This window comes from Amblyraja radiata, chromosome 4 (assembly GCF_010909765.2).
Source record: "Amblyraja radiata isolate CabotCenter1 chromosome 4, sAmbRad1.1.pri, whole genome shotgun sequence".
In the NCBI taxonomy this organism is placed as follows: Eukaryota; Metazoa; Chordata; class Chondrichthyes; order Rajiformes; family Rajidae; genus Amblyraja; species Amblyraja radiata.
Window position 1 is genome coordinate 54229653 of NC_045959.1, and position 22086 is coordinate 54251738.

General features: G+C 38.3%; 1 protein-coding gene across 6 annotated transcripts in view; it reads right to left on the reverse strand.

Moving 5' to 3' along the window:
- The window catches only part of vps13b (vacuolar protein sorting 13 homolog B), an 806769-nt gene that overhangs the window by 266235 nt on the left and 518448 nt on the right, over positions 1 to 22086 (reverse strand). For 5 of the 6 annotated variants that reach the window (XM_033019455.1, XM_033019454.1, XM_033019453.1 and 2 more), the window contains exons 26-28: positions 8942 to 9113; positions 6984 to 7098; positions 201 to 342 (exon numbers count right to left, since the gene is read on the reverse strand). In XM_033019455.1, coding sequence (XP_032875346.1) covers positions 201 to 342; positions 6984 to 7098; positions 8942 to 9113 — 429 coding nt within the window. Of the gene's footprint in view, positions 1 to 200; positions 343 to 2004; positions 2072 to 6983; positions 7099 to 8941; positions 9114 to 22086 lie in introns of all 6 variants that reach the window. The other variant, XM_033019457.1, reaches the window with a different exon arrangement.

The window sequence follows — 22086 nt, forward strand, 5'->3', positions numbered from 1 at the left end:
CTTTTTATAATCGTTGTCAAAACTGCCTGGTTATATTTAATGCCTTGTGCATTAAAAAAAAAAGGAAGTGGTGCTACACAAGGAAATAATTGAAAGATTGATCACAAATTGAAGATTTCACACATGCATTGCAATAAATTTATATAGATTAAAGGTTAGATTTAATTAAAGCAGTAATAGTAATTTAACTTATTCCTTACAGGAGGAAAGAAGCCAGAGAAATGACTGAAAGGATCTTGCTTGCTGAGGGGTCGGATCAACAAGGTGCGTCTGTTCAGCTTGTCAGTACAAGAAAGTACGACACCTCCGAAATGCCCCAGAGACCACGGGCCTTCCCCGAGGCTTGAGGTGATGGACAGGAGAGAGAAAAGAGACAGTGGTGGGGAGGGGAAAAAGCAATAAAAAAGGCCATAAGCAAAAAAAATTTAAAGATTGTGTTGATTATACTGAAGGTTATAACAGTTGAAGGCAGCTGGAGATAAAGCCATCCAGGTGATCCCATGTTATGTGTTTCCAAGATCAAGTAATAAGTGGATAAGCCACTTTATCCACATGTCATTTGAAGGGCTGGGGAGATCATCAGTTAAGTTTTTTATTAAGCAAACTTTGACCAATTAAATTTCCAAAATATTACACTTACAAAAGGTAAGGAGTTTGGAAGGAATTATGTACCAAAACAATTACTGTTTTAACGTTTTAATTTTGCATTAATTATTCAATTGGGGACACATAACAAAGGGAAAACATGAAGATAAACTTACAGACTTCCTTTTGGTCTAATGTTCGTAATTAAATTCAGCAGAAAGTAGAAAATTAAACCTGTTTGATTTGGAATCTAAGCAGTAAGCACCACCAGAAATGAGAAAACACGGTTACAAGAACTAATACCATTGCCTTCACAAAACGCAGTCTTTTTAGAATGGCGTATATCTGACATACACTCAGTAATTATTTCAACCTCTGTTATTCTTTCATTTTGTCGTAAAGAAGAAAGTGCTTTAAAGAAAATGTATGAACGTATTTATATAATTCTTTGAATTATTATGAATAATACCTTTTATTTATGAGAGGAAAGTCTTACAGATGAGAGTGGTAGCCATCTGTTCAGAATTATGCTTGCCATTTTTTCTTGCAATTTTAAAAAGTAATTCTGATATTGAAGAGGTTTAGTTTTCACCAATAAAAAATAGATTTAAAAGGAAAACATATTAGTTTGAAATTCAAACTGCCATTGTATGGATAGATTAGACTGGGAATCTCAAATGCTCCTGAAGAGATCATTAAGGAGGACAAAATGGAGGAAATTTCTTACTAAATTGAAATCAGGAAACTATATTTGAAAGACAAGTATGAAACGTTCTAGATATTTGTTTGCTTATCTTTGAGGACCTATTGTATTAAGAAATCGGCGTTCTCTCGTTAAACTAAGGATTAAATCAGATTGTACGTTGTCTTCATGAAATGGATAGGATGAATGCATAGTCTCTTATCCAGAGTAGGGGAACCAAGATCCAGAGGACATGGGTTTAAGGTAGGAGGGGCAAGATTTAATAGAAACCAGAGGGACAACTTTTTCACCCAGAGGGCGGTGGGCATATGGGATGAGCTGCCAAGGGAGGTAGTTGGGGCAGATAATATAACAGCATTTAAAAGACACTTGGAATGGAATGGAAAGGTTTAGAGGGATCTGGGCCAAACGTTGGCAAATGGGGCTGGTGTAGATGAGTCGAGCCGAAGGGCCTGTTTCCATCCTGTAAAACTCTACGACTCTATTGCAGTAAAGAAAACAATTTGCTGAACAGCATATTTCCTGGATCATTTCACATATGAAAGAAGAGGCTGCATGAAGCTTGCAAAGTGACGTGTCAAACTGTGAAATTCTGCTGAACAGATTAGTACTTGTAACCATTGTCTTCACATTCTGCCTCAGAATTTGCAAGATATTTATCATTCAGTTTGAGTATTGAGAAGTCTGCAGTGAGTTATTCACGATGAGAGTCTCACCCCAGGTTTTTCTTTGCATTGTAGAAGGAGTCCATCAAACTGTCCTGTGTGCCAGCCTTCATCTGGCCTGGAAAACACAATTCCTGCCTTGTCTAGTCTAAGCAGTCTGGTGATTTAGAGTGACTTACATAAAATATAAACTACACTGAAAATACATGCACCCAGTATTAACTAAACACAGGGAGAAAGAATCATCATAGAGCTCAATAAACAAATTTGAAATTCCATTCAGTAATACTTATCATCATTTATGAAGCAGCAATATATTTGTGGATTGGTTAACACTTCACCGATATCACTAGAAATAAATGTTGTCTATTCTGCAAGAACATTTCATGAGATTCTTGTGCATTGTTCAGCTGCATGTGGGGATTCAAAATGAAATGGCCCAAATGGGATGAGACAGGAATCCTAGGCGACCTGTACAGATATAATTTAAACCCCACTTGAACTCTTACGTTATTTTTGACTTTATTTTTCTTATTTCTACATAGTATTTTTTTTAATCCACACTAAAAATGGAATCTGCCCATATAACACTTACAATGCCTAAGCTAAACAAGGCAATCTGATCATTGGGACAGAAAAATGCAAAGCCAATGACAACCCCATTGAAATAGAAACATAGAAAATAGGTGCAGGAGGAGGCCATTCAGCCCTTCGAGACAGCACCGCCATCCATTGTGATCATGGCTTATTGTCCCCTATCAATAATATGCCTGCCTTCTCCCCATATCCATATTCCATATCCCATAAATCTATGGTGTCATTAAAAAAAACATATTATTGTTTGTCCATTTGGGTTTGTACATTGAGTTGGTTGGTAAGGGCAGGATAGTTGTAGAGTGATACAGCACAAAAAACAGACCCTACAGTCCATCTAGTCGGCACTCAATCTCTCATTTTGCACTAACCCAACATTCTTCTTAACACCCCTCAGATTCTACCACTCACCTAAACACTACAAGGAATTTGCAGTGACCAATTAATCTACTAATCTGCAAGCTTTTGGCAGGAAACCCTCACAGTCCCAAATTCCACACATACAATATCTGAGGTCAGGAATGAACCCAGGTCCCTGGCGCTGTGAGGCAGGACTCCATTAGTGGCGCCACTGTGCCACCCAGATAGTGCAGAATGTGAGAAGGGAAAAGTACAAGTGTAAAACAATGTTTTGCTGTAACATGTTGAGAGCTGTGGAGGGAAACACGAGTTTGAAATAAAACATTAAAAAATAGAATTATACTAAAAAGAAAACTGGCAAGGCGAATCCCAAAATCTGAATTCAAAATTTACAGAAAAGCACATTGGCAGGCAGACTCTACATTTTATATCTGAGAAATAATGGAGATATTTGCAGACTCTTATTTTCTTAACTTGTTTTTTTAACTAACCTTAGAAAATGTTTTTTTTAAAGAAACCGATACTTTTACATTAACCATATAACAATTACAGCACGGAAACAGGCCATCTCGGCCCTACAAGTCCGTGCCGAACAATTATTTTCCCTTAGTCCCACCTGCCTGCACTCATACCATAACCCTCCATTCCCTTCTCATCCATATGCCTATCCAATTTATTTTTAAATGATACCATCGAACCTGCCTCCACCACTTCCACTGGAAGCTCATTCCACACCGCTACCACTCTCTGAGTAAAGAAGTTCCCCCTCATGTTACCCCTAAACTTCTGTCCCTTAATTCTGAAGTCATGTCCTCTTGTTTGAATCTTCCCTATTCTCAAAGGGAAAAGCTTGTCCATATCAACTCTGTCTATCCCTCTCATCATTTTAAAGACCTCTATCAAGTCCCCCCTTAACCTTCTGCGCTCCAGAGAATAAAGACCTAACTTATTCAACCTTTCTCTGTAACTTAGTTGTTGAAACCCAGGCAACAATTAAAAAGCAAAAAACTTCAGATGACGATAATCTGAAATACAGGGAATTCTTGCAATATTTAGCTGGTCAGGTAGCCTCTGCATAGAGAAATATAAGTAACATTTCAGGTTAATGGATTTTCAATACGTCAATGATTAATGTATAAAAAGTCATCAACCTGAAGTGTTACCTCTGTTTCTCTCTCAACTGAGGCTGTCTGACCTGCCGAGTTTCCAAAATCTTTTCTGTCTTTTTGGTATTTGAAAACCACAACAGCCTTTTTTTATTTAACACCTCACCCATTCATATGAGTTTGAAGAAATGTGTTAATTATTTTCTGTGCCATACTCCAACGACTGACTGGGTCATCGGTCTGCCACTTGCACCAGGCACTATCTTACACAAAGGACCTAGCTGGGCACTTTGCTCACCTGGTTACGAGAGTCAAGAGTGTCATACGCACCAAAAACAGCCCTGCCAGTGGAAATTAGATAACAGTTGGATGTTTATTTTTGTTTAAGATGATAATCTATTAATATGGGAATGCATGACAAATTCATTTTTCTTATTAGCAGGCTGTTGCATTAACTCAACTCAAAATAGCTTTGAATTGTACAAGGTACATCAGCTTGATGCCTGCCCGCATCATAACAATTGTTTTTGACCCATATATTTTAGGGAAACTGATCTATATGAACAAAGGAAAAATTGTCCAATTCAGATCATCAGACTTCAAGTCATCTACAACACTGCTCTGATAGTTAGTGGTAAATTAGAGAACATTCTTAAAAATAATAAGCACAGGTTAATTAACCTCACACATAATTATGACATGTCTTATATGTGAAATGACTATCACAAGACAACATTTCATTATAAACATGACTCAGATATTTATATAGAATGAAGTTTAAGAACATGATTAATAGTCTTCAATCATCATTACTGACACCAATTTTTCATTCCAGATTTATTTAATTTACCAAATTTTCATCCCCCTCCTACCATGATGTGATTTGAACTCATTGTCATTTTAGGCCTATGGTATATTAATGGTATGAATATTAAGAGCAAACGATATCACGTAAGTTATATTCAAAGTGCCATTTCAGTGAACTAATAATGAAGAATTAAATCGCATCTCTGATTTTGACATTCTATTGCATTTTTGAGGTGCGCTGATACGCTCCCATATTTTAGCACGGTGAACTTTTATCAAATTTTCGAAGGCTCTAAATACCTTGATGCTCAAAGATCACGGCCAATGTAACCCTCAGACTTTCATAAGACATAGTAGCAGTATTAGGCCCTTCGGCCCATCAAGTCTGCTCCGCCATTCGATCGTGGCTTTTCCATCTCAACCCCATTCTCCTGCCTTCTCTTACCGTAACCTTTGATGCCCAGCCTCAAAAGAGAATTATTGTTTAATTAAAAGTATCAACCTTATGGCCTATCGTGCAAGACAGAAAACTATTTCAACAGTTAGCTATGATTCTCTCTCACTTTGCTTTCTTATTTCATCTGTATCATTCTCTCATCTTTTATTTTACAATAATATTTAGTCTTCCTTAAGTAACCAACTGAAGATATGAATCACGAGTGGAGTAGGATGTTGATCTGTTCAGAAACACAACTCGCAAACTATAAACGGGTCTTATCTCGTATCTCCATTTCAAATTGAATGCAAAAGATTAAAAACAACACCCTCACATTTTTCTTTCAATTTTACTGATACACTGAGAAATCTCAAAAAAGATTGCAATGGAAACAAATTACAAAGCAGCCTTTGCAATAATAAATCATTCCTTAATCATTTTATATCTAAATACTTCTCAATATGGATGTTTATAGCCTGTGATTCACTTTATAAACCTTGTGAGTTAGGTTTACATAAATGGTGGAAAGCAAAACTGGGTGAGACGATTGAAACCAGGCCATGGTACCTGTGTGCTGAAATCACAGAATTTGCAAGATTCATTCCATAAATGGACAAACTTGAAAAGGAAGGTGGGCCATCAAAAATTTACATACAAATCACTATCAAAAATTGTTGAGGAGCTTAGTTTAGTTTAGTTTAATTTAGTTCAGAGATACAGCGCAGAAATAGGTACCAGGCTTTGCTGTACCAAAGGCTGCAAGGCCAAAGTTCTCAGTTCATTGGTACAGGGGCACTGTCACACATCGATCTGCAAATTTTGCCCGATACAAATCGCACGAACAAAGTGCTAAAGTAACTCAACAGATCAGGCAGTATCTGTGGAAAGATAGACACAATATGCTTGAGTAACTCAGCGGGTCGGACAGTATCTCTGGAGTAAAGGAATAGATAATGTTTCAGGTCGTAACCCTTCTTCAGTCTTAAGAAACGTTACTTTTCTCCAGAGATGCTGTCTGACCCGCTGAGTTACTCCAGCATTTTGTGTCTATCTTTGGTAATAGGCCAGCATCTACAGTTCCTTCTTACACACAGTATCTGTGGAGGGTATGGATAGATAGGCAACGTTTTGGGTCAGACCCGAAGCGTCACCTATCCATTCCCTCCACAGATGCTACTGTCCGAATTACTCCAGCACTTTGCGTTTTGCTCAAGTATCCAGCATCTGGAAGGGCAGCATGGTAGCGCAGCAGTAGAGTTGTTGCCTTACAGCGCTCACAGCACCAGAGACCCAGCTACCATCCTGGCCATGGGTGCTGTCTGTACGGAGTTTGTACGTTCTCCCTGTGACCGCGTGGTTTTCTCCGAGATCTTCGGTTTCCTCCCACACTCCAAAAATGTACAGGTTTGTTGGTTAATTGGCATGTAAAATGTAAAAAATGGTCCCCAGTGTGCAGAGGATAGTCTTAATGTGTGGGGATCGCTGGTTGGTGCGGACTCAGTGGGCCAAAGGGCCTGTTTCCACGCTGTATTTCTAAACTAAACTAAACTAATCTGCGGTTCCTTGTCTCTTACAAAGCACTGGACATTAAACTCGGCCCTCATTGCAGTTTGATATTGCAACCTCACGATGGTGCATATATTCAAGCATCTGAAAGAAACACAGACGGACTTCTTCAATTAACTAATCATGACCCCGTCTTGACTGAGAAACTGTCATGAAATTACCTGTTCTTGTAGTGATCAATATTGAAGCTGCCCACTTTGCATTTCAGTTTAGTGTAAACATCTTGAATATCTACTGAAGCACTCAGGTCTTCAAGTTCTCCCACGACACAGATCTCTACAGGTATAATCACAGACATTTATTTATGAAGAAATTGATCATTCTGTCAATGCGTTACAAGTTATCCAGCAAAAGAAAGAGCAGTTTAGTTTTATAATTCAAACTCAATGTCCAACAAGTCTCCCAAGTGCCATTTCAGCAAAATGCAACAGTCCAAAATTCATTGCACTCTTATTCAACAAATAAAATTTGTGATCTCACTCTCCAAATTTGATCTTTTGATCTCTGCAATTCACAATGGTTCTTATGAAAAGTGTTGATTTTCAAATATTATTAAGAAATATACTCAGATATGCAATAAAAAGGAACTGCAGATGCTGGTTTATACCAAAGATAGACACAAAATGCTGGAGTAACTCAACGGGTCAGGCAGCATCTCTGGAGAAAATGGATAGGTGACATTTCAGGTTGGGTCTGAAGGGTCCCGATTTGAAATGTCACCTATCCATTTTCTCCAGAGATGCTGTCTGACTCGCTGAATTACTCCAGCACCTTGTGTCTATACTCCAATATGGACTGTCAGGGTAATTTGACAGTACAGAATTCTTTGGAACATTATGAAGCCATATAAATACCACATGGATTCTGTTATTTTGATAGAATGGGGGGGATAAGAAAATTTTACAGAACATTATTCTATGTCTTAGATATTCTATTTCCCAGGATGTTACATAGTTGTGATTAATTGAGGGAGGAAGGAAGTACCTAGTAAAGATAGAACACACTGGGGCAGCACGGTGACACAGCGATAGAGTTGCAGCCTTACAGCGCCAGAGACCCGGGTTCGATCCTGACCACGGGTGCTGTCTGTATGGAGTTTGTACATTCTACCCATGATCTTGTGGGTTTTCTCCAGGTTTTCCGGTTTCCTACCACACTCCAAAGACGTGCAGGCTTGTAGGTTAATTGGCTTCGGTAAAATTGTAAATTGTCCCTAGTGTTTGTAAGATAGTGTTAGTGTGCGAGGATCGCTGGTCGGCGCTGACTCGGTGGGCCGAAGGGTCTGTTTCCACGCTGTACCTCTAAACTAAACTAAATAAAGTGCTGGAGTAATTCTGCGGGTCAGGTAGCACCTCAAGGACATGGATAGGTAAAGTTTTGGGTTAGGTTTCTTCTTCAGGATGAACCTGACCTGACATGGTGCCTATCTACTGTATGACCTCCGGAGTTTCTGCCAGTTACTGAGTTACTCCAGCTCTTTTGTGTTCTACACAAGATTCCAGCATCTGCAGTTCCTTGTGTCCCTACTTAATCAAGATACTCTAACTATCATGAATGAGGTGCAGGTTGTTGTCCAACTAGTCCTTTCATCCTACACGATTTCATGTCTTTATTGCAAGTCAAAACATCAAGTGTTCTACATACAGTAAATATATTTGCATCGAAGATAGACACAAAATGCTGGAGTAACTCCGCGGGACAGGCAGAAGGAAAGAAAGAGAGAATATATTTGCACCCTCTTCAATTAAAATAAAACTACAAATTTCTCATCCATAGATTTCCTGAAATATACTTTCAGAAGAAATCATGATTAAATCAAAGATTCGTCGAGACATTATCTTTAGGAGATTGGACACAAGTGCTATCAAGAACCTGAGCAAAATCCCTTTTCACTGCAACACATAACTTATTTTGGGAATTGCAATCCAAAGTCAACAAGAAAGGAAATCATTCAAAGAGCAAAAATTCACTGATTTGTTATTACCCATCTCAGGGAAATTATATTCTCAATTTAAACCTAAACCTAAATTAGTGAGGAAATAGTAATAATCTGAATTCTAAATAATTAATGGCTGGATGAGTGGCTTAAATTAATAATTGGAGAGGAAACATTTCTCACCTGTGCCATTCAATCCAGCTTCATGAGCAAACAATTTGACTGTCACTTTGGGTAGCATCCACTGCATCCATAAACTGATACATCCAGTGGTCCCACCAATATTGCTCGTTTTCTGCTCCAAGGTGGAAGAGTCGGAGAAAGGGCTCTCATCAACCATTTGAACTGAATCACCCTGTGAAAATATTTATTCTTTAAGAACTTTCTCTACAGCTGTACAACAAAATAATTATACGTGTCAGTTTCCTTAAATAGCCACAATTAAACCACATCTCTGAACACAGAAATCATTGGAGGAGAATGGGAAGAGAAATAAAAATATATTTATTCAGTATGCAGGAAATTTTAGGAATTGAGAGGAAAATAGTTACAGATTAATTAACTTTAATGCTCATTACATCTCCAGGTTCAACAAAGGAGAACTGATGTAGCACGATGTGTCATTTCAATATCTCTAAAGCATTTTACAGCCCATCGTCTGTTCTAAACAAGGAAATTTGCACTAGGAAATGAGCAGATCAATTTGCGTTATTTTAATTTAGGTTGCCAGTCCATTCCCTCCTCAGATGCTGCCTGATCCGCTGAGTTCCTCCAGCACTATGTTTTTTGCGCATGGTTCCAGCATCATTGTGTCTTCTTGTGTCTTCCAGTCTCTTGTGTCTTCAATTTGTTTTATCGATTACTTGAGGGATTGATATTGGTCAGAACAGTTGGAAGAGTTCCCTTATCCTCCTCAAAAGAGCTTACTTTATACAGCCACCTAAGGCACTGGGTGGGTCCTTGATTTAACATCTTTTCCAACAATTTAGTACTTATGTCTCTGGAAAGAGACATAAAGGCAGAGGCAAGATCATTATCAATTGAGCCATCATATCAAAGATAATTAATCATTTATTTTAATTATTATTACATTTATATTGTTTTAGTTTAGTTTTGTTTAGAGGTACAGCATGGAAACAGGCCCTTCGGCCCACCGTGTCCACGCCGAATGTCAATAAACCTTTCAAACTAGTTCTATGTTGTCTGACTTTTGCATCCACTCTCTGCACATTTGGGGCAATTTACAGAAGTCTACAATCCCACGTCTTTGGAATTTAGACTTTCGAGATAAACCATGAAAACAGGCCTATCGGCTCACCAATTTAACGCCGATCTGCACTCACCCCATACACTAGCACTATCCCACACACTAGGGGCAATTTACAATTTTTTTACAGAAGCCAATTAACATACAAACCTGCACGTCTTTGTGATGTGGGAGGAAACCTTTGCTGTCACAGGGAGACCGTGCAAACTCCACATAGACAGGTCTGGATCAAACCTGGGTCTCTGGTAGTGTGAGGCAACAGTTCTACCGCTGTGCTGCCCTTATCTTTACCGTAACAATTCAGCAAGTGGAAGCATGTCGTAGTTACTTGCAAAGTATTTTAAAAATCATACAACACACCATGAATCACTTCTCTGCATTTACATTTGTTCCTTTAATCCTGAGATTTTTGAAATAGATTTCCCTTAAATGCTCGTGTTAAAGGAAGCATCTCAGTGACGTTCACTGATTATTGATGACCTGCTATAGCAATGGCAAGCTTAGAGACTTTACTTCTGTGGTTCTTGCTGTGTGATCAACGGTGGCTTAACCAGCTTTAACAAACATGTGCATGTGAACAAGACTGCCACGATAGTGAAGGCTTATTTTCCAAGATTTGTTACACTGGTGCAAGAAAGCAGTTCCCTACCTGACAATGTTTCCATGATTATAAACAGAAGTTCGACCGAGCTGCTTTGAACTGTCTTACATAAGAAACAATCAACTAGTCTTTCAGAAAATTTATTTTCATAAGACGTCAAAACATCCAATCAAAATTTCGTAAGATGCTGTTATTGTTTTTTTTTCCATAATCTGCACCAAAGAAAAATGAGCTGAAACTAAAACTTAATGTCTGTTTCGAAACAAATCGCTCCTCAAATGAAGGACCTCTTCCACACACCAACTGGCTATGGTACCATTAACATTCACACACCAAGCACGACTGTGTATATCTTACAAGATTTATATGCTGATTATGATGTAAAAGTTAGTCAGAATTTGAGCCTGAACAGAACCATAAAGTAATATCTAGCAACCTGCAAGTATCAACTTCCAGTCCAGCAGACAGATCAAAAAAAATTGGGAGCAAGGGAAGGAAAATGAAAATAGAGTTTGCGCAAAGAACAATCGATGTTTGGTAAACTTTCCATGAGAAAATATATTACAAATAAAATCATTTTTAATTAAGGCATTGGGATCTATGGCCTCACACATAGCGATTGCTATGCCCAGCTCTTCCACAGAGGCAAAGTAAAAATAATTTTCTTTCTAATCCGACAGTGACACGTGATTACTAAATTAAATGGGTCACTGACGGTTTAAACTGAGTTTCTTTTAGGAAAATGCTTGTCGGGCTCTGTTTAGTTTGCGCTAACTACGATAGTATTGCACAAGTAAGCTGCAACTTTAATAATCACAATTACCGCACAGTTTCATAGATCGTTGTTTTTATTCAAACACCAATCTAATTGGGATGGCACAGTGGTAGAGTTGCTGCCTACATCACCTGAGACACGGGTTCGATCTTGACTACGGGTGCTGTCGGTACGGAGTTTGTATGTGCTCCCGTGTGGATTTCCTCCGGGTGGTCCAGTTTCCTCCCACATTCCAAAAACATGTAGGATTGTAGGTTAATTGGTCTCTGTAAATTGTCCCTAGTGCGTCGGATAGAGCTAGGGTATGAGTGACCATTGATTAGCGTGGACCCGGTGGGCCGAAGGGCCTGCTGCCATGCTGCATCTCTAAACTAAACTAAATAAATTTGAAATAGTTTATGGAAAATGCTTGTGATTCATCCCCAAGTATTAATTCCCTTCCCACCCAAACCACCCCCTCCCCAGGTACCTTCCCCTGCAACCGCAGAAGATGCAACACCTGTCCCAATACCTCCTCCCTCAACTCTGTCCAGGAACCCCGACTGTCCTTTCAGGTTAGGCAGAGGTTCACTTGCACCTCCTCCAACCTCATCTACTGTATCCGTCGTTCCAGATATGGACTCTTACACATCGGCAAGACCAAATGCAGACTGGGCGGTCGTTTCGCTGAACACCTTCTCTCAGTCTGCCTGCACCTACCTGATCTCCCGATTGCTAAACGGCTCCTTCCCATCCCCACACAAACCTTTCTGTCCTCTGTCTCCTCCATTGTCAGAGTGAGGCTAAACACAAATTGGAGGAACAGCATCTCATATTTGCTTGGGCAGCTTACAGCCCAGTGGTATGTATATTGATTTCTCTAACTTCAGGCAGCCCAGGCATTCCCCCTTTCTCTCTATCCCTCCCCCAACCAAGTCGCACTAGCTTCTCGTTTTCACCCAACAAACAATTAACAATTACCTGGTTCCTTTATCATCGTTATTTTTTAGCATATCTTTCATTCCTTGTTCTTTATCTCTCTGCATCATTGTCTATATCTCTCGTTTCCCTTATACTTAACCAGTCTGAAGAAGGGTCTCGACCCGGAAAGTCACCCATTTCTTCTCTCCAGAGATGCTGCCTGTCCGGCTGAGTTACTCCAGCTTTTTGTGTCTATCTCTGATTTATATCAGCATCTGCAGTTCCTTCCTACCCAAGTATTAATTAAATTTCTGCTGGACAAACTAATTAGAGTTTTCATGATTTTATGATATGCACTCTCTCCTTTTACTGGTTTTGAGGAAAAAGATATTGTTGAACCTAAGATTAAGCAAAATCCAGTAAATTCTTCGAATCTCGACAAACCAGCTAGATAAAGAAGATCCAGATAACATTTAGAATAGATATTAAAATCTATATTGATGGGTTTCCTGTCTTGGAACATGATCCAATGATTCATTATGCTCAAATACCCAGATTTTTTTCAATAAGGGGGACAGTATTTCATCTTTGAGTTTCTATATCTACTGTTCCTGTGTTAATATGAATATGAGAAATTCCTCCATTTCCCAGATATGGATATTCTTTAGAGTAGATTTACGATTTAAATTTCCTCTTTCGCTTCACCGAATGCTCTACAATCAAATCAAAAGATGTTTAAGAGATAATGGACATGGATAATAAATACTTGCCATGCAGAAATCATTTATCAGCAGTCTCTCTAGTGGCAGCATGTAGTAAGGTTGCATATTGCTTGCTCCCTAACTTTTAACCCTTTCTTACCACACTTTCAATATTATTTGATTTCAAGACACGGAATAACTCTTTTTAAAAGTGTTGATAACACTTTTATACATTTCAACCAAACAAAGGATGGAGACAAGAGGAAAGAAAGGTTCTCCAAGAAAAGATCGTGGTGAAGGCATGGCATCTGATCCCAGTACTTTAGAAGCAATAGTGAAAATTAGTGATAAACTGGATAAAAGATTCTGCGGCTTGGAAGCAATGATGAAAGAAGTTGGAAACAAGCTGGAAGAAGTTGGAAACAAGCTCTGGTTTAAATCAGCATCTGCAGTTCCTTCCTACCCAAGTATTAATTAATTTGCTGCTGGACAAACTAATTAGAGTTATCATTATTTTATAATATGCACACTCTCCTTTTACTGGTTTTGAAAACAAGCTTCCTGATATAGTAGTGGCCATAGGATCTGGGGTGACGGAGGAACTGAAGGAAATCCACATTAGGCAGGAAATGGTGTTGGATAGACTGATGGGATTGAAGGCTGATAAATCCCCAGGGTCTGATAGTCTGCATCCCAGGGTACGTGAGGAAGTGGCTCTAGAAATCGTGGATGCATTGGTGATAATTTTCCAATGTTCTATAGACTCAGCATCAGTTCCTGTGGATTGGAGGATTGCTAATGTTATCCCACTTTTTAAGAAAGGTGGGCGAGAGAAAACGGGGAATTATAGATCAGTTAGCCTGACATCGGTGATGGGGAAGATGCTGGAGTCAATTATAAAAGATGAGATAGCCGCACATTTGGATAGCAGTAACAGGATCGGTCCGAGTCAGCATGGATTTACGACGGCAAAATCATGCTTGACCAATCTTCTGGAATTTTTTGAGGCTGTAACTAGGATAATGGACAAGGGAGAGCCAGTGGATGTAGTGTACCTGGACTTTCAGAAAGTATTTGATAAGATCCCACATAGGAGATTAGTGGGCAAAATTAGGGCACATGGTATTGGGGGTAGAGTGCTGACATGGATAGAGAAGTGGTTGGCAGACAGGAAACAAAGAGTAGGGATTAACGGGTCTCTTTCAGAATGGCAGGCAGTGACTAGTGGGGTACCTCAAGGCTCGGTGCTGGGACCGCAGCTATTTACAATATACATCAATGATTTGGATGAAGGGATTCAAAGTAACATTAGCAAATTTGCAGATGACACAAAGCTGGGTGGCAATGTGAACTGTGAGGAGGATGCTATGAGAATGCAGGGTGACTTGGACAGGTTGGGGGAGTGGGCAGATGCATGGCAGATGAAGTTTAATGCGGATAAATGTGAGGTTATCCACTTTGGTAGCAAAAACAGGAAGGCAGATTACTATCTAATGCCCCTGTCCCACTTAGGAAACCTGAACGGAAACCTCTGGAGACTTTGCGCCCCACCCAAGATTTCCGTGCGGTTCCTGGAGGTTTTTTTCAGTCTCCCTAATGGTCGAAAGAGGTTTCCGCTTCTTCTATGTTCCAGCGATTATTTCAAAAAATTCAAAACCGGCCACGACTAAAAATAGGTCGCCGTTTTAAAAATCGGTAATTTTTTAGTCTAAGCCGGTTGCGATGCTAGTTGAAGGAGGTTGCCGGAGGTTGCTGGTAGTTGAAGGTGGTTGCCGGAGGTTGCAGGTAGTCGAAGGTTCACTACCTGCAATCGCCGGCAACCACCTTCAACTAGCATCGCAACCGGCTTCAACTAAAAAATTACCGATTTGAATTTTTTGAAATAATCGCCGGAAAAATAGAAGAAGTGGAAACCACTTTCGACCATTAGGGAGACTGACAAAAACCTCCAGGAAACCTCCGGGAACCACACGGAAACCTTGTATGGGGCATAAAGTCTCCAGAGGTTTCTGCTCAGGTTTCCTAAGTGGGACAGGGGCATAAGTGGCGTCAGGTTGGGAAAAGGGGAAGTACAACGGGATCTGGGGGTCCTTGTACATCAGTCTATGAAAGTAAGCATGCAGGTACAGCAGGCAGTGAAGAAAGCGAATGGCATGTTGGCCTTTATAACAAGAGGAATCAAATATAGGAGCAAAGAGGTACTTCTGCAGTTGTACAGAGCCCTAGTGAGACCACACCTGGAGTATTGTGTACAGTTTTAGTCCCCTAATTTGAGGAAGGACATTCTTGCTATTGAGTGAGTGCAGTGTAGGTTTACAAGGTTAATTCCCAGGATGGCGGGACTGTCATATGCTGAGAGAATGGAGCAGCTGGGCTTGTACACTCTGGAGTTTAGAAGGATGAGAGGGTATCTCATTGAAACATATAACACTGTTAAGGGCTTGGACACGCTAGAGGCAGGAAACATGTTCCCGATGTTGGGGGAGACCAGAACCAGGGTCCACAGTTTAAGAACAAGGAGTAAGCCATTTAGAACGGAGACAAGGAAACACTTTTTCTCACAGAGAGTGGTGAGTCTGTGGAATTCTCTGCCTCAGGTGGAGGCAGGTTCTATGGATGCTTTCAAGAGAGAGCTAGATAGGGCTCTTAAAAATAGCGGAGTCAGGGGATATGGGAAGAAGGCAGGAACGGGGTACTGATTGGGGATGATCAGTCATGATCACATTGAATGGCGGTGCTGGCTCGAAAGGCCGAATGGCCTACTCCTGCACCTATTGTCTATTGTCTAAACTGAGTGTCATGAACAGAAGGAACAAATTGCTACTTTGCTAGCCCTGGGTCAGGAAAGAGATGCGAAGATTGCTGCATTGGAACGGAAAATGACCGAGAATTTCCATGCACTCGAACAGTACAAGATTAAAAATATGGACTTGGAAAATAGAAGCCGTCCGCAGAATCTGCAAATTGTTGGTTTGCCTGAAGGTCGGGAAGGTGACAATGCTATTAAATATGTTTCTAGAATGCTAAAGGAGATTTTCGGCGCCAAGCAGTTTGGAGATCTGCCGATTTTGGATAGTGCACACTGGGTTGGGAAAAAACCCGGTCCCGGAGACAAACCGAGACATTTGATTGTTCGGTTCCACTTTTCGCAGATGAAGGAAAATACCCTCCAATCAGCAAGAAGATCGGGCATGATCGAATTCGAAGACTGCAAGTTTCGTATTTTACCTGACTACAGCCGCGAACTTATGGGACTAAGACTGCCTTTCTATAAGGTAATGTCTGAGTTATTTAAGAAGCAGATATGCCCTGCCCTGCCCTATCCAGCCAGATTCCGAATACAACTCCCTGATGGTAACATTCAGTCTTCAACAACCCGCAAGATGCTTCCTGCTTTCCGGAGGTTTATCAAGATCCTGTATAAACTTTATATTGTTTTCTCTGCCAGTATCCCTTCAACTTATAGTTTATTGATTCGTTTAGACATTGCTGCTGGCATCGCTATGACTGGGGGTGGACAGTGTTCACTATGTCACCCCCCCCCCCCCCCAGCTGCGACGAGGAACTGCTGAGAGCCGGTTGAGTTACAATCCGAGATCTCTTACTCCTAATTTGACAACATAATGCTTTCTCATTCTTGGATGTTTATTACGATTTTAGATTTTAGATTCCTCTTTCTCTTACTACTATAGTTATCCTTTTTTTTTATTGTTTGATTTTGTAAATGATTAAGAATTTAACCTGATGAGTTCAAGTCAAGTCACTTTTATTTCGAGAGCACATTTAAAAAACAACTCTCGTTGACCAAAGCGCTTTACATAGATGGAGGTACTAACGTTGTTAGTAAAAATAACGAGTTATTTTTAATTATTTTTCGGAACATTAACATGATGTTATCATACCTTAACTTTTAAGTTCTCTAAGATATTGTTATTTTTTGGAATATTAATATGATGGGATTATACTTTAACTTTTAAGATTTTTAAGATATTGTTTTTTATTTTTAATGACCCGCTTTTGGGTTTTTTAGAATAAGTAAGAATTTATTTCGGTAACTGATTTTTTGAATAACATTACGACTGTTTTGGATCTTATTTTGTTAGATTTTCCATTTTCAAAATGTCTTCCGAAGGTTTTTCTCTTCATTCTTTGGAAAAACAAATTCGGAGCAGTCCTTGTTTTTCACAGCTTGCATGTATTTTCTAACCATGATATTAATTTGTTTTGACTACTGAGTGGTAAATATACTTTTCCTCTACTTATGGAGCTGTTGCTAGAAAGACGGGGCTAGGGGAGAGGTTAGGTAGCGTACTGACGGCCTACTGGTCAGTTTTGTGCTTTGCGTTGGTGGGGGTTGGGACGTGCTTTTAGTTTAGTTTTATCTATCTGGGCTGTATTAGAACTACAAAAATGTTTGAAATGTCGTAACCTCCGGTTCCGCCTTAGATTCTTTTCCTTCCAGTCTCATGAATTACTGTGGTCTACGAAATTAACCCTTTACATTCCACATGATTTTTACAAGCAATATGGATAAAGTTATTAATTTTATCTTATGGAATGCTAATGGTTTGAACCATCCCATTAAGAGGAAAAAAATCTTTATAGATTTTCGTAGACTAAATGCTCAGATTATCTTTGTTCAGGAAACTCATGTGAGGAAGGAGGATAATCAACGTTTTTTTTAACGTTTGGAGAGGACAGCAATTCCATTCATATTCACAGACTCCTCAATCTCGTTTGTTCATTATGAAACAATTTCTGATCCATATGGTAGATTTTTGATGATTACTGGTTTACTTCATAACCAAAAAGTTGTTATGATGAATGTTTATGCACCTAATATTGATTACCCTGAGTTTTTTAAACAGTTAGTTGCATCCTTTCCTAATTTAAACAAACATCTTTTGATAATGGGTGGAGTTTTAACTGTTGTTTGAATCCCCCGATGGACAGATCTGCATCTAATCATGCACTTCCAAATAAATCTGTTAGTTTTATTAATTCTTTTTTACTTGATTCTGAAATGTTAGAAGTTTGGAGATTCTTGCACCCAAATGATAAAGAATTTTCTTTTTTCTCTCATGTATATCATAGTTACCCCAGGATTGACTACTTTATAATAGACTCCCAGCTAGTTTCATCGGTCACTGTGAGTATGGTGCAATTGCCATCTCTGATCATGCACCATTGAAACTATCAATCAAACTATCTGATTCCAATTCTAGTGCTAAACAATGACGAGTTAATGTACTTTGCTTCAAGATTTGAATTTTGTTCATTTTATTAAAGATCAGATTGCCTTTTTCTTTTCAATAAATTCTACTGAAGAAATATTGAATGGGGTAGTCTGGGATGCTTTTAAGGCATATATTCGTGGACAAATTATTTCATACTCCGCGAGATGAAAAAACAAATTAAAAATGAAATATGTATATTGGCTGATGAGATTAAAGAAATTGATAAAAAATATTCAAAAGCTCTTAGTTTAGAGCTTTATAAGAATAGAGTTGAACTTCAAATGAGACATGATTTGTTATTAGTATCACCGATTGAGAATCAACTACTTAAAACCAAAAGTCAATTTTATATACATGGTGATAAATCTGGCAAATTACTTGCCAATCAATTGAAAGCTGTGAGAGCCAAACGTCAGATTACTAAAGTTAGTAAACGAGATGGTACTCTGACAGTAGATCATGATGAAATTAATAAATCCTTTCAAGAATTTTATACCTTCCTATATCAATCAGAATTTCCTACTGATTCCAATATAATGCATGAGTTTTTAAAGAAACTGAACTTGCCAAATCTATCACGTAAAGAGTCTTTGTTGTTAGATGAACCCATCACGGAGGGAAAAATACAGAAAGCAATCCTTTTGATGAACTCTGGTAAAGCTCCTGGCTTAGACGGGTATACAGTGGAATTCTTTAAGTATTTCTCAAGTTTACTGTCCCCCTGGCTATGCGAAGTTTTTAAAGAAGCCATTTTAATGAATAAATTACCACAATTCTTTTATGAAGCATCTATCTCTTTAATTCTTAAAAAACATAAAGATCCTACTATAGACCTATATCATTGTTAAATGTAGATTCTAAAATTCTTTCAAAAATATTAGCTATGAGATTGGAAAACATTTTACCGCAAATTATTTCTGAAGATCAGACAAGTTTTATTAAAAATCGTTATTCATACTTTAACTTTAGGAAATTAATGAATATTGTATATACTGCTTCAAATAAAACTCCAGAATGTGTCATTTCACTTGATGCTGAGAAGGCATTTGATAGAGTAGCATGGGAATACTTATTCAATACATTTGAAAAATGTAAGATTGGTCCAAAATGTATCTCTTGGATCAAGCTGATATATCATATACCTCAGGCTTCTGTACTTACCAATAATCAGAGATCCCCTTTCTTTGGGCTCTTTCGAGGTACTAGACAGGGCTGTCCTTTAAGCCCTTTATTGTTTGATATTGCTTTGGAACCTTTGGCCACTGCTCTTAGAGAATCCCCCAATATTTCTGGTATTGTCCGTGGGAATAAGACATAGAAACATAGAAAATAGGTGCAGGAGTAGGCCATTCGGCCCTTCGAGCCTGCACCGCCATTCAATATGATCATGGCTGATCATCCAACTCAGTATCCTGTACCTGCCTTCTCTCCATACCCCCTGATCCCTTTAGCCACAAGGGCCACATCTAACTCCCTCTTAAATATAGCCAATGAACTGGCCTCAACTACCTTCTGTGGCAGAGAATTCCAGAGATTCACCATTCTCTGTGTGAAAAATGTTTTCCTCATCTCGGTCCTAAAAGATTTCCCCCTTATCCTTAAACTGTGACCCCTTGTTCTGGACTTCCCCAACATCGGGAACAATCTTCCTGCATCTAGCCTGTCCAACCCCTTAAGAATTTTGTACGTTTCTATAAGATCCCCCCTCAATCTTCTAAATTCTAGCGAGTACAAGCCGAGTACACGCTATCTCTCTATGCAGATGATCTGTTATTATATATTTCTAATCCAGAGAAATCTATTCCTGCAATAATAGCTTTACTTAATCAATTTAGTCGTTTTTCTGGTTATAAATTAAATCTTAGTAAGAGTGAGCTTTTTCCATTAAACAATCAAATTTCGAATTATGGGCAGTTTCCATTTAGATTGACTACCGACTGTTTTACTTATTTAGGTATTAAGATTACCAAGAAACACAAGGACCTATTTAAAGCGAATTTTACGCCCTTAATTGACCATGTCAGACAACAGTTTACTAAATGGTCACCAATGTCCTTATCCCTAACCGGCTGAATCAGTGCTATTAAAATGTTTATTCTACCTAAATTTTTATATATTTTTCAAATGATACCTATTTTTATTTCTAAATCTTTTTTTGATATTATTGATTCAGAAAATTCATCATGTATGTGACACAATAAAAATCCCAGACTAAGTAATAAATACTTACAGAAATTAAAAAAAATATGGTGGTTTGGCACTGCCGAGCCTTAAATTTTATTATTGGACAGTTAATGCTCGTTATTTAACATTTTGGACAAAAGATTTAGAAGATACCTAATGCCCAGGATGGATAAATCTTGAACGTGATTCTATGCAAGGGTTATCATTGGCTTCTATCCTAGGGGCCTTGTTACCTTTTACAATTACGAGATTGAATAAATGTACGATTAACCCAAATATGGTTTCAATTTCGTAAGTTTTTTGGATTGAATGATTTTATCTTATCGAGTCCTATCATATCTAATTTTTTCTTTCAACCCTCTAGTATTGATTAAGCCTTTCTGTTATGGAAGAGGAAGGGATTAGTATTTTTTCGTGATTTGTTTTTAGACGGTTGTTTTATATCTTTTGAACAACTCCAATAAATATAATCTACCTAATTCACATTTTTTTAGATATTTACAAATTAGACATTTTTTGAAGGCTACTTTACCCACTTTTCCGTTATCACATCAAACTGAAATCTCAGAATTTTTTTTACATTTGAACCCTTATCAGAAAGGTTTAATAACGACTATTTATGAGTTGATTTTGAAATTACAAGTAGGTGCATCTGATAAAATTAAGGATGATTGCGAAAGAGAACTTCAAATTTCTTTACCTTTCGAGAAATGGGAGAGGATCCTTCAATTAGTCAATACCTCTTCAATGTGTGCAAGACACGCTCTGATACAATTTAAGGTGGTTCACAGAGCACATACGTCAAAAGATAAGTTAGCTCGTTTTTATGGTCATATAAATCCTACCTGTGACAGATGTAATTCTGAAGTGGCTTCGCTGACTCGTATGTTTTGGTCTTGCCCACTTTAGGAAAAAATGTTTTGATACTATTTCTGTAGTTTTAGGTATTGATTTACAACCTCATCCTATTACTGCAATTTTTGGCCTACCAATGTTAGATTCTATTCATCTGTCCCGTTAAGCCCGTCGGTTGATTGCTTTTACTACATTAATTGCCAGAAGATCTATTTTATTTAAATGGAAAGACTCTAATCCTCCTACCACACGCCATTGGTATTTCGAAACGATATCGTGTTTAAATTTAGAAAAAATTACATTGTGACATTGTGACATTGTTGAACCCTTGGTTAAATTTGATAGGACTTGGGGAAGCTTTATTCAATACTTTCACACAATATAAATTGGTCCCTCTCCAACCGTTATAATAATTTTTTACCTTTATACGGTGGAACGGATTTGACGACAAACGGGTCTAAATTGTTGAAATTTTTTGCAGCCCAGATTCTGTTTTCTTTTGTATTGCTTATTTTAGTTTAGGGGGTTTTGATTTTCTCTTTTTTTTTCTCTTTTTCTCTTTTTGTTTTTATATATACAAGTTCTCTTTTAACCATTTATCTGTATTTACATAGAGACCGGGAGGTCTATACCCAATGTGTATTTTGACACTGGATTTATATTTAGGTTACATTTGTTGTTAATGTAATCCTGATCCCTATGTATCAATATCACTGTTATGTTTATCACTATTTTTTGTTTTTGAAAAATTAATTAAAAAGTTTAAAAAGAAAAAAGAAATAAATCATTTATCACCTTTTAAAATATT